Consider the following 14086-nt stretch of genomic DNA (forward strand, 5'->3'; position numbering starts at 1 on the left):
GCGGGAGTGCGAGGAAGCCCCGCCAAGGCCCTCCCTGGCCCCAGGCAGGCAGGGGTGGGGAGAGGCGGGGAGGAAGCAACTTACCCTCCCTCTTCTCCTGCCTCCTCCTGGATGAATGAGGGCCGGAAATGGGGGGCAGGGCTTCGTCGTGTGCCCCATCCCCCGCACCTCACCCGGGGGAACTGCGATCCCCCGCGATCCCCCCCGAATTGACCTCTGTGCACAGGCCTCATTGTAGATGGTTGTATGTCCAGGGTCAGGGTCAGTACGCACAGTCCTGCTCTCCTCTTTGCATGCAGAATGTACAGAGTTGGGATGACTTAGCAGAGCTACATTTTCAGCCCTCTAATCCTGGAATGCGAGTGCACTCGCTTCTCAGTGAAAAAGGGAAATTTATGCTTAACATGGAGCAAGAAACCCTTCACAAATGGGAAAGAATTTAAGGACTCATTCTCACCACTGCTCCGGCAGACTAGCCCCTGTGGGTTTTAGCTTGCTTTTGAAAGCACCCGAGAAACCCTGAAAGCCACATCGATTCTGTGCATGCCAATGATTCTCTGAGCATCACAGAATTAGTACATTAGTATAAGGAGCATCACTGGCAGTAGTTATAGTCAGGGCTATTTTTGGGCACGAACGCACAGGAACAGAGTTCCGGCTGGCTCCTGAGTTGGCTACGCCTAGCAGGAACTCATTAGCACAATAGGCAGAAACTCATTAGGATTAGCTACATTAGGTGTGTGTAGCCTAACATGAAAGGAGTCCCTGCTACAAAAAAAGGCCCTGGGTTTGGACAACAAACAAGGTAAACAGAATAAGAAGCAAAAGATTGTTGAATCTTAAGTGCAATACTGTCTTTTCCCAACTAGTAGGGTTCAAATTCAATTCTTGTAAAGACTCAAATGTTTTCAAATTTTTTTCTTTGGTTAACAATGTTTCATATGTTGCTCTTTTTTCATTTGTTAACAACGCTGGCAGTATGAAGGCTTCTAATGGCAATACCCAGAGTGGTATTTCATTGTAGAATCTTTCTTTAATTTTCTTCCAAGTTTTGTACAACGCCCCTCTTATGATGTGGTTATGGAAGTTTTGATGTATTTTCTCTTTTCCATACCATACATACGCATGCCAGTCCATGTATAGATCATGTCCTTCCAGTTGTAATGTCCTTTTGTCTTCTAGTAATATCCAATCACGGATCCATCCCATGGCTGCTGCTTGGTAATACAAATTCTAGTCTGGTACACCTAAGCCCCCTTTTTCTTTTCTATCACGTAGAAGCTGCCGTTTTAATGTTAATATAAAATACTTGTTTTTATGGGGTTTTTTTTACCATATTGGTTTTAATGTTGTAAGTTGCCAGGAGACCCTTTGGGTGACAGTGACTAAAAAAACCCCTAATAAATAAATTAAAAAAAAGAAGTGCATCAAATAAAGAAAGGACTTTAAACCCAAAAGTGAAGGGAAACTCCTTATTCAGATGGAGTATAAATAGAAAAGCCTTCAAACTTATCCTTTTCCAAATATGACAGATTCCATTTTGAAACAATGATTGCCTTCATGCTTGAGAAGGAAATAGTAAGAAATTCGAATTGCTACCATCAAATGAATCAGTCATGTTACCAGAACGATTTATTTTTATTGTCGTATTTATGGTAAATCCTATATACCTTAGAGAAAATCTACTGAGAGCAGTTGTTAAATGGCTTTTTATAAGTTTGTAAACTGACACAATTATATACGTTTCAAAATGGGGAGCAGGGAACATAGCTTCTATTGCGTCGTATACTATGACCCTCCAATTTCACTAAAAGCAACCACATTTTATTTCATATTATATCAAACATTTGTATCCACATACACTTAACAAATGTACACACTATTTAGATGTAAAAAACACAAACGTTTCCAGGAACTAGTCTTATTAGACTTCTCTAGTTTGTGAAAATGTTTTGGTCCACACACAAAAGAAAACAGGTGAAGGTAAGCATGCAAACTCTTGTTTGGTTCAATTCCAGAGGTAACGGTCTCTTGAAGGTAAATCATAATGTCCTCCGTCTTCCTCTTCAGATGCACAATCTAAAGGCAAACCATAATTGTAATCAATCATTACAATTGGTAATCTTTTCCCTTGATCCATTTCTCTTGAAACTTCATGTTGAGGTTCCCTTCCATAGTCTGCTGAAACTGAACTAACTTTCTGGTGTGCAGATGAAAGGTTACGCATTGGCTGCGAAGGATATGGTGCAAATCTACTTTTCCCTCCTTTGTTAATTCCATCTGAAAGGCGGATTCTCCTGTAATCTTCAGGACAATCATCCCTAAAACATGAAGAAACAAACAAACTGCAAACTTCATATACTGATCATGGATATATTAATGATGGAGGCACACTGACACTAAAAAGGCTGCAAGTCTACAAAAAGAAGTACAAATATAGGTTGGGAATACAGGAAATAAATAAGCTGCCTTTTATTATTTGTCTTCATAACTATTTTTGCAATTTGGAAAGAGGCTTGTTAAATTAAGTTTGTAAAAACAGCCTTTTTCCAAATTATGCTTATTTGGGGGGTTGTGAGCCAGTGGCACAAAAAGGGAATTTAACACAGAAAGCTGATTTTTTTTTCCCATCAGGAGATCAATGTTTTAGTTTCAACAGAAAAAAGGTTACCCATATAGACCCTGATGGATGTGTGCAGAGGACTCAGCCTTCAATCATGCAGGAACTTCTCTGAACGTGGATTTCTCACATAGGCAAAGGCGCAAGCCTTATATGCACATGCAATATTTCTCTTCACAGGAAAGAGCAGGAAGCCTTGTGCAAGCTGAGTCTGTTGTGTACATCAGACCCGATGCACTATTTTGTGCTGATATAATTAATGACCTACTATATTGTTTAAAATAAAGTACAGAAATGTCATCAAATAGCTTGTTTCAGTAAAACTTCAAAAATATCTGTTTTTGTTGTAAAATAATATCTGTGTTACTTCATGCCACCATAAAAGTGCTACCAAGTTGCAGATGACTTACGGTGACCCCATTGAGTTTTCAATGCCCACCTCTGCATAGAAACCCTGGACTTTCTTGGAGGTCTCCCATCCACGCTCTAACCAGGGCTGACACTGCGTAGCTTCCAAGATCTAATAAGATCTGGTTAGCCTAGCCATTCAAAGTCAGGGCCACCATAAATTACATGACCATGTTTCATATTGTCCCAATCTGACCTTCCTGTCTCAGTTACATATATAACAGAAACATATCCCAGAACACTGAAACAGGTTTGTGGTGGATTACAGTGGCAAAGCATGAGTTTATTCCATTGACAGCTGATCCTGGGACTTCTCTACCAAGAACTCATTTGAGGCCCTTTGTCACAGCCCATTAGGGCTGTAGGACTTTCAGACCAATGTTGGTTTTGTTATTGTGTCATTACAATTACCTGTCAATATTCTCATAAAGCATCTCTCCTTATATATAAAAGCATTTTGGTGTGAGACTCGCCTGAATATTCCACACGCCTCCCTAGCCTTTGGGTCCCTGACCTGTCGCTCAGCGGGGGGCCAATCCCTTGGCTGGATTGCCTCCCTCCATCGCCTCGCCCCCGCCCACAGACCCGCCAGGCAGCCTCTCCCCCAGTCTGTGCGGGGCCGCCAGGCGGAATAGACACTCCAGCGCTGGGATATGTGCGAGCCCCAGGTCAATTCTACCCCTGCCATACCTAGCCAGTGGTGCGGGGGGGGGGGGGGGGGGCAGGCCACGAAGCCTCACAAGACCTCCAACCGCCCCCACCTCACCTTCCCCAGCTTTACCACTGCCGCGGCCGGGTGCGGGGAGGCCTACTCGGGCCCCCCTTCTCCGCCGCCGTGCCCCAGTACAAGGACGCTGACTTGCGGCCGTATCCTGGCCGGGTGGGGTCTAAAAAGCCCCTGCTTCACTCACCTCTCTTTTGCCTCCGCACTGTCCTGTCTTTGCTGGCCCTTGCCCCTGCCTTCTGCGGCCGCTTGGTGGCCTCCCGGAGGGCCAGGTAGCGTAGGGCCTCCAGCAGCCGGGGGGGAGTCAGGCTGGCTGACTTCACCCACCAACGCCTTCTCCTGGGGGGGCTGCGCCCGGCCTCCTCCACCCACGGGGGCCTAGAGCACGCTGGTCTGGCAGGGCGCCGGCCGCCCCATCGCGGGAGGGCCACAACCGGTTGCCTTGACACTGGGTCAGCACCGTGGCCGCGCACCTTCGCACCATCACTGCTGGGCCGCCCAGAGTGGCCGGGTGCCCACAGCCCGCTGAAAACGCTAGTGCCGGTTGTCTCTTGCTATAAGGAACCTTCTGACTCCTCTGGCACACTGTCAGGCAGGCAGGTCCTGGATGCGGCGAGCATCTGCAGGGCCTTCAGGAAGGGCGGGTGGACTGCAGCCTCTCCAGGGGGGGGGGCGGTGCACCGGCCCACGCGCCTGTCTTCCCCCCCTCCTGACTTCAGACACCTCTGACAGCGACGGGTTGAGTGCGGGCCTCGAAGGAGGTGGCAGCGCCCCGTCCCACGCAGATCCCTTCCCGGTGCCCCCCCGCTTCGCTTCAGAGGCCTTGGGGGGCATGGGTAGAGGGCGGCAGCAGTGCTGTGCTAGCCACCGTATGCCCCTTTACAGTGCCCTCCCCCCGGCTACAGAGGCCTCGGGCAGAATGGGTGGAAGGTGGCCTCAGTGGTGCGCTAGCCACCGCGGGCCCATTTATGGCCCCCCCACCTGGCTGCAGAGGCCTCAGGGGGAGGGCGGCAGTGTGTCTGCCGCCGCCGTGGACCTGTTTACAGCGCCCCCCGGCTTCAGCAGCCATGGGGGGGAGGGGGGAGGCCAGCGATGCCAGTGCGCTAGCCATCGCGGCCCCATTTACAACACCCCCCCACTTCAGAGGCCTCGGTGGGAGTGCATGGGGGGCTGCGGTGGTGGTGCGCTAGCTGCCACAGGCCCATTTACACCACCACCCCGACTGCAGAGCCCTTGGGGGGGATGGGTGGAGGGAGGCATGTGAGCCTGAAAGGGGCCAGGGAGACCCTTTACAGCCCTCCCCATCCCTTCTCCTGCCCTTCGCCGAGGCCGGCGAGCGGGAGACGCCGGCCAGAGGCCCCCCACCCCGTCCTGGCTCACTCACTGGCTGCTGCAAGTGAGCCAGGAAGGGCCTGGGGAGCTCTTTGAGGCCCTCCCCGTGGCTTCTCCTGCCCTCCCGCCGCACAGGAAAAGCCAGCCACGGCCCACCCACCCCTCACCTGGGAGCGATTGCTAGCGCCCGTCGCATTCCTGTCCGCGACGGGCCTTTTCTCCTAGACATAAAAATAAATGAATCGAATTTTTGCCATTGCTGCAATCCTGTGCCCATTTATTGGTAGCTGATCTGATGAAGCGAACTTTGACTCATAAAAATTTATGCTGGAATAAATTTTGTTAAGTCTCTAAAATGCCATTGGATGGCTGTTACATGAAATATAAATAAGCCATCCTTAGACAGATATAACTCTGCTTAGGATGGCACTGTGAATTAGTTTAGTGCAGATATATCCTTTCACTATAGTTAAGTTGGGAGGTAGGAGTTCATTGTAGAACAAAGAGGTGGGGCAGGGGAGAAGAAAAAAATGATTCTGTAGTAAGATCTTAATTATGGTTAACCAGGAGCCAGCCTGACATCTGCACTTACCCTTACAGAAAAATCTTTATCCTCAAAGCTGACTTCTCAAGACTGAACTAATTAATTTTTACAAGGATTATTTTGTCCACAGGACTGCCTTTTGACAAAAGAGAAAACAGCAGGGGCAAGAGGTGATTATTTGTCTGCCATTTACTGAGTAGAAATCAGTCACATGTATGTAAATGTACAAAAACATTACCTGTAATTTCTATTAGAATCTTCTTTATCAGAGACGTAATCTCTGCAAAATATGGAAGAATCTGGGAAATGCTCACGAGAAGGCAAAGACTGACCTCTAAAAGGCACAAAGCAAATTAAAAACATATTAGTGTAAAGTAAAAAAAACCCAACACCTCGGTCTTAAATAAATATATATGGTACTATATAAAAATGTTTATAATATGAAAATGATCCAGTCTAAACATTACTGGCTTGCCAAAATGCAGTTAAAGAAATTGCAATTTGTTTACTGTCACCAAATTTTTATTCCGTCACAATATTCACATGATTACCATTCATCATTCCATAAATATGACAAACTATTCAAATTTTAATTTGCTAACAGAGAGATGCTCAGAGATTCATGGCAATAAAAACAAACAAACCTGCAGCTGTTTATCAGACTGCTCAGACTACCAAACTCCAGCAGTAAATAGAAATGAGTGAAAACTTAATCTCTTGGACCCAGGTCTACTTTCAATTATAGAAGGGAACGCTGGGTCCCAAATTCCCACAGAATCACCCCTCCAGCTGCAATCTCCCATACAACATCCCATGAAATACCTGAGGGCCCCCTGAATTACAACTCGCTTTGTGGGAGGATGCAGTAGTCTAGAAAAGTGGAAAGGGGGAGAAAGTAATATTCTGTTGTATGAGCAGAGTTCTGCTTGTCCTGTCTTGGATCCAACCCAAGAACTTCTACAGCCTACTTTTCAGTTACAGTAATTAATAGCAACTGCTGACAAAGACAGGAATATTTTGTCTACAGCTTTTCTCACCTTTCTAAATATCCTTCATGTGACACCCCATCACGAGGTGAGTGGTTATTAAACGGTCTCATCCTTTGTTCAGGTCCACTGTCTACAAAATCTCTCTGTTGTGCAGGCTCACTGAAATCCCCATAGGACTGATGATCATGAAAAGATCTGCATCTTGGATCAGAATCTCTGTCTTCAAAATCTCCGAATGCCATCTCTCTTCGTAATTCATTGTCATGTTGGCAGTCAAGGAGAGGTCTTATTCTTTGTCCACGGCCTCTACTAACAAACTCAAAATCTCCCACTGGTGGCTGCATATCACTGTGAGGGGGACAGTCATGAAAAGGTCTCATTCTTTGCCCACGTCCCATGTTGAGGAAAGGCTGGTCTTTTAATTGCATACGTGGCTGCAATTCGTCATTAGACTGCTGGTCATAAAATGGTCTTGGTCTTTGTCCACGCCCCCTAGTAAGTGGCATATCTGTAGGCATATCATTGTCAAGAAAACGTCTTTGTCCACGCCCCCTATGAGGCGGCATATCTGTAGGCATATCACTGTCAGGAAACTGTCTTTGTCCACGCCCCCTATGAGGCGGCATATCTGTAGGCATATCACCATCAGGAAACTGTCTTTGTCCACACCCCCTATTAAGCGACATATTTGTAGGCATATCACCATCAGGAAAATGTCTTTGTCCACGCCCCCTATGAAGTGGCATATCTGTAGGCATATCATTGTCAAGAAAACATCTTTGACCACGCCCCCTATGAAGCGGCATATCTGTAGCCATATCACCATCAGGAAAACGTCTTTGTCCACGCCCCCTATTAAGCGGCATATCTGTAGGCATATCACCATCAGGAAACTGTCTTTGTCCATGCCCCCTATAAAGCTGCATATCTGTAGGCATATCACTGTCAGGAAAATATCTTTGACCACGCCCCCTATTAAGTAGCATATCTGTAGGCATATCACTATCAGGAACATGTCTCTGCCTCTGTCCACGGCCCATACTAACAAGTTCCCCTGGTGGTGCATTCTCTAGAAGGCCGTCGTGAAACTGATGATCAGGAAAAGATCTTTGCCACTGTTCTGAGTCCCTGACAGCAAAATCTAAATCTTCCTGATAACTTTCTTCTTGATAGTCATCATAACACTGAGGTTCAGGAAAACGCCTTTCCCTTATTTGCATTAGTGGCTGCAATTCTTCTTGAAACTGGAGGTCATGATATGGTTTTCGCCGTTGCCCAGGACCCTTGTTAATAAAATCAAATTCTCTCAACTGGATCTGTCCTGACAAGTCATTGTGGGGGTGACAGTCTTCATAAACTCTTAGTCTTTTCTCAGGCCTGTTCAGAAAATGGAAGGTTTCTCGTTAAGAAAAAAATCTCAAAATTAGCAAAGCATTAACATGCAGTGCTGTACAAGTCTTTTAAAGGTTCAATTCAAATTAATGAAAATCACCAGGCGAATATTTAGCCTTTTGTTATAACACTATATTCAGATATAACTAACAACGGTTTCATGGGTATAAGAATGAGCTGCAGAAGTATCACTGATGAAATGAGCTCTGACCAACAATAGCTTTTGCTGAAATAAATGATATTGATCTTTAAGGAGCCACTCTGCTTTTGTCTAGTTTTCCTCAGAATTTCCTTTCCCTCTCCTGTCTGGAACAAAACACAAGTTTGTCCTTATAACTAAACACAAAACTGTAATTTGTTCCTAGCCTAGAAGCCAGGATTTGAATCACAGTTTAATCCTAATATGGAATCCTGCTTTATGTGGCGATAGGGGATCAGCGGTCCTGGAGGTGGCCCCTCGAATGCGCCCCCTTGCCCAGATTGCCCAGAGTTGTGGGCTTGGATGTCATCAATATGCAGATGACACCCAGCTATATCTGATGTTGGGCGGCCGGTCGGACTCCACTCCAGATGACCTTCACCGGACGTTGCAGGCTGTGGCTGGTTGGCTCAGACTGAGTCGGCTTAAATTAAACCCGGCAAAGACGGAGGTCCTGGGCCTGAGTCGGATCGGTCCGGGGCTGGGGCTCCCTCTCCCGACCTTCGATGGGGCGCCGTTGGTGCCAGCTTTGGAGGTTAGGAGTTTGGGTGTGCTCCTGGACTCCTCGTTAACAATGGAGGCCCAGGTAGCAGCCACTGCCAAGTCGGCCTTTTACCATCTGTGGCTGGCGCGGCAGTTGGTCCCCTTCCTCGACCGTGATGACCTGGCCACAGTGATCCATGCGACGGTCACCTCGAGGCTAGACTACTGTAACGCTCTCTACATGGGGCTGCCTCTGTCGCAAATTCGGAAGCTTCAACTAGTGCAGAATGCTGCAGCCAGGCTGTTGATGGGTCTCCCTAGACGGGATCACATCCGGCCTGTGCTAACAGCGCTGCACTGGTTGCCAATGGCGTACCAGATTCGCTTCAAAGTGCTGGTTCTCACCTTTAAAGCCCTTTATGGCCAGGGACCGGCCTACCTAAGGGACCGCCTTTCCCCGCATGTTCCTCCAAGGGCACTACGGTTAGGGAGCCGACACCTCTGGATATTCCAGGCCCCAAGACCATCAAACTCGCTATGACCAGGGCCAGGGCGTTTTCGGTGGCGGCTCCTACCTGGTGGAATGAGCTCCCAGAGGAGATCTGGGCCCTGTGGGACCTTGTGCAGTTCCGCAGGGCCTGTAAAACGGAGCTCTTCCGCCAGGCTTTTGAGTAGGAGCCGCCGCCACCATTATTCCACCAATGCCTTTTCATCACCACACTCTACTACCGCAGGTGCAGGTATCATTGAGGGTACGGGATATCCCTAGTGGACGACAGGGTTGTGGGGACATATATTGTTGTTGTTTAGCTAAAACATCATCAGAATACCATCTTGGTTTATGATTCGGAGTGAGTATCGGAGCGCCGAAAACTTATTCTTACTAATTTTAATTAACTGTAATACTTGTATTATTGTATTTTATACTGCTTTTATTGTTACAACTTGGCATTTTGCCCTTGTTAGCCGACCTGAGCCTTCGGGGAGGGCGGGATACGAATCCAAAGAATAAATAAATAAATGTGCAAGAAACAAACCACACACCACACTGTGGTTTGTTCTGATTCAGGAAGTTTTCAGTATTGAAGCTGCCTGGGAAAGCAAGGGCAGGAGAGAGTGGAAGTGAGCAAGTCTGAGGACTTCAGAGACTTTTTAAAAATAATGAAAAACAGTTGTTTGTTCATGAACATTTAAATGCAGTGTTAAAGCTTACATGGCAATTTTAATCAGAAAAAAATATTTGGCTGTGATTAAAATACTTCAGTACTTAATAATGTTGATCTCATTTCAGTTAAGTTTAAGTACTGAAAATTGAACTTCATAATCTTAGCAACTTATCTTTTTCCTTACCACTTTTCATTCAAGTAAAAGAAATTTTGCCGTTTACCTTGGAAATTCTTCACTTGGAAACCCATCCATTTCATTTGGTAGTGGTATTTCTACATCGACATCCCATATATTCATTCCAAGATTGCTAGATGTTTGTTTTTTTAAAAAAAGAATATAAGAAAAAAAGGGGGGGATAACATGGCTTATATCAGTGAAGAAAGGAGGAGGCATTTCTCTGTTAGTTCTGTACCTTATACATGATGCCTATTAGGCTAGTTTCATATATCTGATTCATGCAATGTTTTTATGAATGAAGGTCTAGTGTGTTCAGTCAGAATGCCTGACATCTCAGATCCATACTGGGATTCACTAATATCTGTACTGATTGCTTATAAGAGAATCCTATCTATTTTGCCCCGGGGCAAACAGCCACACTTCTCCTCTGCAGTTTCCTGCCCGTGTGGCAGGGGCCTATATACATTCAGAAGTAACCAAACTGCAAGATTTATTCTTAAATGATGCTGAAACAGAGGTAGCATGACCACAGCTTGCCCAGTGTGGTCTCTACTCCCAAGCTTCTATATGACAGAATTAACCCAAGTGACTTCTGAATGTAGTAAGTTCGGTACTTGTGAGGCAAACAGGAAAAGAACAGTAAAACAGGGCTTCGCTTACCTGTGACTGTTGTTCTTCTACTGTCTTCTGTGCAGGCATACATGGGACTGTGTACATGCAGGTCAGCTGTGAGAATAAAATTGCAAGCTTCCAGTGTTTTCTAGAACTAAGAGTGCTCCCCCTCCCCACCAATGGAGCCAAAAGCAGGAACTTTCCCACCCAAAAAGGTAATGTGATGGAGGCAGGGAGAGTGCTCCTCCCTCAGCCTCTCTCTTCGCCAGCGTGAAGAGGGAATGCACGAATTCCAACTCTGTTTTTTCCTCATCTGTCTTTCCAAACAATCTCTTCGAGTGGGATATGGCATTAAGAAATGTTGCTAGTGCGACTTAAAAATGGCTCAAAATGATGAGCACGATGATTGTCCTTTTTGCTTGGGTGAGGGGCATAATACGTCCAACTGTACTGTATGCCATGTACTTACACCCAAAGTCAGACATGACAGAACCTCAGCACTGATGTAAGTGTTATGGGAGAAATCCCTGGCGACAGTGGAAAAACCTTTGGACAAGCCTTCAAGGTAGGTGTACACTCCCTCGGTAGCATCAGTACCTGCAGCTCAGCCGAAATCCTCGGATCCGAGCTTAGTGCCTCTGAGGGCCTTTTTGGAGACACCCATTGAAAAGGAAACGAAAAAGTTAAGGCACACCTCCTCTAAATTGCCTCAATATTTGAGTTCCTGTTCTCGGCTCTGTTGGAGGGGAAGGGGAGCACTCCTAGCTCTAGAAAACACTGGAAGCTTGCAATTTGATTCTCCATGACTGGCCGGACTGCACTTAAGACAATTAACTTTCATTTCCCCCCGGGGTAACGGAATAAGGTGGTTCAGAAAAGAGGACAGAAACTATTTACAGAAGTAACAAAGTCTTTCTGGGACCACTCAGTTATAAGGTTACAGTTGATAATTTAGGGGCGCAGGGAGCAGTTAACAGCCATGTTTCCCCCAGAAACTAAAGTCTAAGATACCACAGTCTCCTAGCAAAGAATTTCTTTCAGCCTATTCCTCTAGAGGCAAAACCCTATCTCCACCACTTTACTACTTTTGCCCATGCTTGCTCAAAAGACAGACTCTAAGATTCTTGAAATCCCTTGATAAATCCCCTTTCCAACCTATCACTCTGGAGACACAAGTCCTATGTAACTAAAAACTGAGAGAGTCTCTCCACTTTCTCTCACTCCCCCCCATCCCATCTGGCTCCTCCAGCCCTTCCAGGGATCTTGACTGGTTGCTGGCCACTCGGCTCACAAGCCAAACGGGACTAACAGGGATTGGTGTTTATTTCCCTCTGTTCATCTGTCAGGCCATCATATCAAAAGTCTAAGGAAATATGTACTGGATTCATATAAAACTCCTGACAGCCTTGATAATTAAAAAAAAAAAAAGGTCTTCACTTACCTCCTCATTGGTTGGGTTTTGAGATCAGTCAAATATATGCCACGATCCATATGGTGACCACGAGCCTCCCCAAAAGCTAAACAGATTTTGAGAACATTAGTATATGTGGAGTGCAGTTTTGTAAAATGTGGGGTAGAGGGCTGCTAATGGTGTCTCCACTTATGCTACCGCCAAGCTGGAACCTGTTACTTTATTAATTTTTTTAAATCCTACAGTACCTTGGATAACCAATTGATGTATCATCTGGAAATGATAACTATAGAGGGGCCAACGTAAAGCTGGCTTCCTGTTAACCATGGTTAACAACTGGTAGCTAGCCACAGAAATTCAAGCTCCCTTCTGGAGGCTTCTCCTTTCACTAAAGCAAATCCCTCTCTACTGCCTGAGTTATGGTGAAGTGTTTCATTGACTATGGTTAAGGTTAACCAAAATTCCCTATTTAATCAGGATGTGAAACTATGGTGGGTGGTGTGTGTGCATTGTAAAAGTGCACATTCCTGAGCCCAGCACTTGATTTGTTAAGTGTACTAAACAAGAATGCATTGTTAAGGTCTGAACTGACCCATTTAACACTACTTGCAACTGCTGCTATAAAGACCATACTTTAAAACTCATTCAATTTTTGTCAATGACTTTCACATGCTATAGCACTCAAAGAAAGGGCTGATGCATTACACTGAGAATACCTTTTAATTTATGAGAGCTGCTTGTCTGCATGAACATGAACTAATATACCACACATCTCAGCCACAACACTGTAGTCCAACTTATATGTCAATCATTATATGGTTAGATTTGCAATTGTGAAATTGCTACATCTTAGGTCTTGGAGCTACAGGTTCACATGCTTTGTGCTCATGCAAACACACAGCTACAAAAAGGAAATATGTTAAAATGTTTTGAAAACAATGTCAAAACTGGCTTATCAAGAAACACATGTGGAAGTGACAGATTACATAGCCAGAATCCAACATCCCCATTTATGTAGAAATTGCTTCCACATGTGTATGGGCAAGTCGGCAATTTCCACTTCTGTTGTATCCTACTGTTCCCCCACTATCCAGCAATAGACTTTTGTAGGAGGGGCTGCAGGGGGTGCTAGAAAAATAAGAGTACATGTGTGTTCTTCAAGTGGATCCCAGTTATGGTAATGGCCATGAAAATGCAGTGTATGCAGAACATTAGATTATGCTAAGTAGTACAGATATACCTTGGATTGCTGTTTCTGGATCCCAGCCTTCAACATCAATCAGGTATCTAAAGGGAAATACTCATAGATATGGATCATCATGACAGAACATGTCATTGGAGTAAAAATAATAATTTGATCTTTAATGTAATACTTACCTACATATAAGGTAACCTGTTCTATTAACTCCATTAGTACAATGTACTCCAATTAGTTTTTCTGTTTAAAAATCAAAATGTAATTTGAGTAATTTGCATCACAAAAATTAACTAAAAGATGAGGCTTTGAAATCATAGTCGCTGTTTACAGAACTGGTATATTTACAGTGTCATCCTAAACAGAGTTACACCATTCTAAGTGAAATCAGGTGAATAAACCCAATTGAATAATACGGAGTATTGCTGCTTTACGTGCTCCCTTGATTTATTAAAATCAATGAGAAACAATAAAAACAGGTTGCTTACCTGTAACAGATGATCTTCGAGTGGTCATCTGTGCAGTCACATCTATGGGATCTAGTGTGCCTGCGCTGATCTGATCGGTGTTGTACAAAGCTCACAATGGGATTTTCGTGCCTCCACCCTGAGCCTGCGTGGGAACCCCAACTGCGCATGCCCAGAGGGGTGGCGCGCAAATGTCCCGCCAGTTCCTTCTGACCACTATCAACCAAAGCCGTGTAAGGAAAATGACTGAGGATGACAGCAGTGGGGAAGGACGGGCGGGCAGTGTGACTGCACAGATGACCACTCAAAGATCATCAGTTACAGGTAAGCAACCTGTTTATCTTCTTCGTGGTCTCTGTGCATCAC

At 45.4% G+C, this 14086-nt stretch overlaps 1 protein-coding gene across 1 annotated transcript in view; it reads right to left on the reverse strand.

The window, feature by feature from the left end:
- Positions 1-1649: 1649 nt before the first annotated feature.
- The window catches only part of LOC107110239, a 46627-nt gene continuing 34190 nt past the window's right edge, over positions 1650-14086 (reverse strand). The window contains exons 6-12 of the mRNA XM_015410989.1: positions 13436-13496; positions 13299-13345; positions 12089-12164; positions 10079-10165; positions 6666-7994; positions 5867-5962; positions 1650-2321 (exon numbers count right to left, since the gene is read on the reverse strand). Of these exons, the coding sequence (XP_015266475.1) occupies positions 2009-2321; positions 5867-5962; positions 6666-7994; positions 10079-10165; positions 12089-12164; positions 13299-13345; positions 13436-13496 (2009 nt within the window). The 3' untranslated portion in view covers positions 1650-2008. The remainder of the gene's footprint in view (positions 2322-5866; positions 5963-6665; positions 7995-10078; positions 10166-12088; positions 12165-13298; positions 13346-13435; positions 13497-14086) is intronic.

The sequence above is a fragment of the Gekko japonicus genome, unplaced genomic scaffold (assembly GCF_001447785.1).
Source record: "Gekko japonicus isolate JY-2015 unplaced genomic scaffold, Gekko_japonicus_V1.1 scaffold335, whole genome shotgun sequence".
Taxonomy (NCBI): domain Eukaryota; kingdom Metazoa; phylum Chordata; class Lepidosauria; order Squamata; family Gekkonidae; genus Gekko; species Gekko japonicus.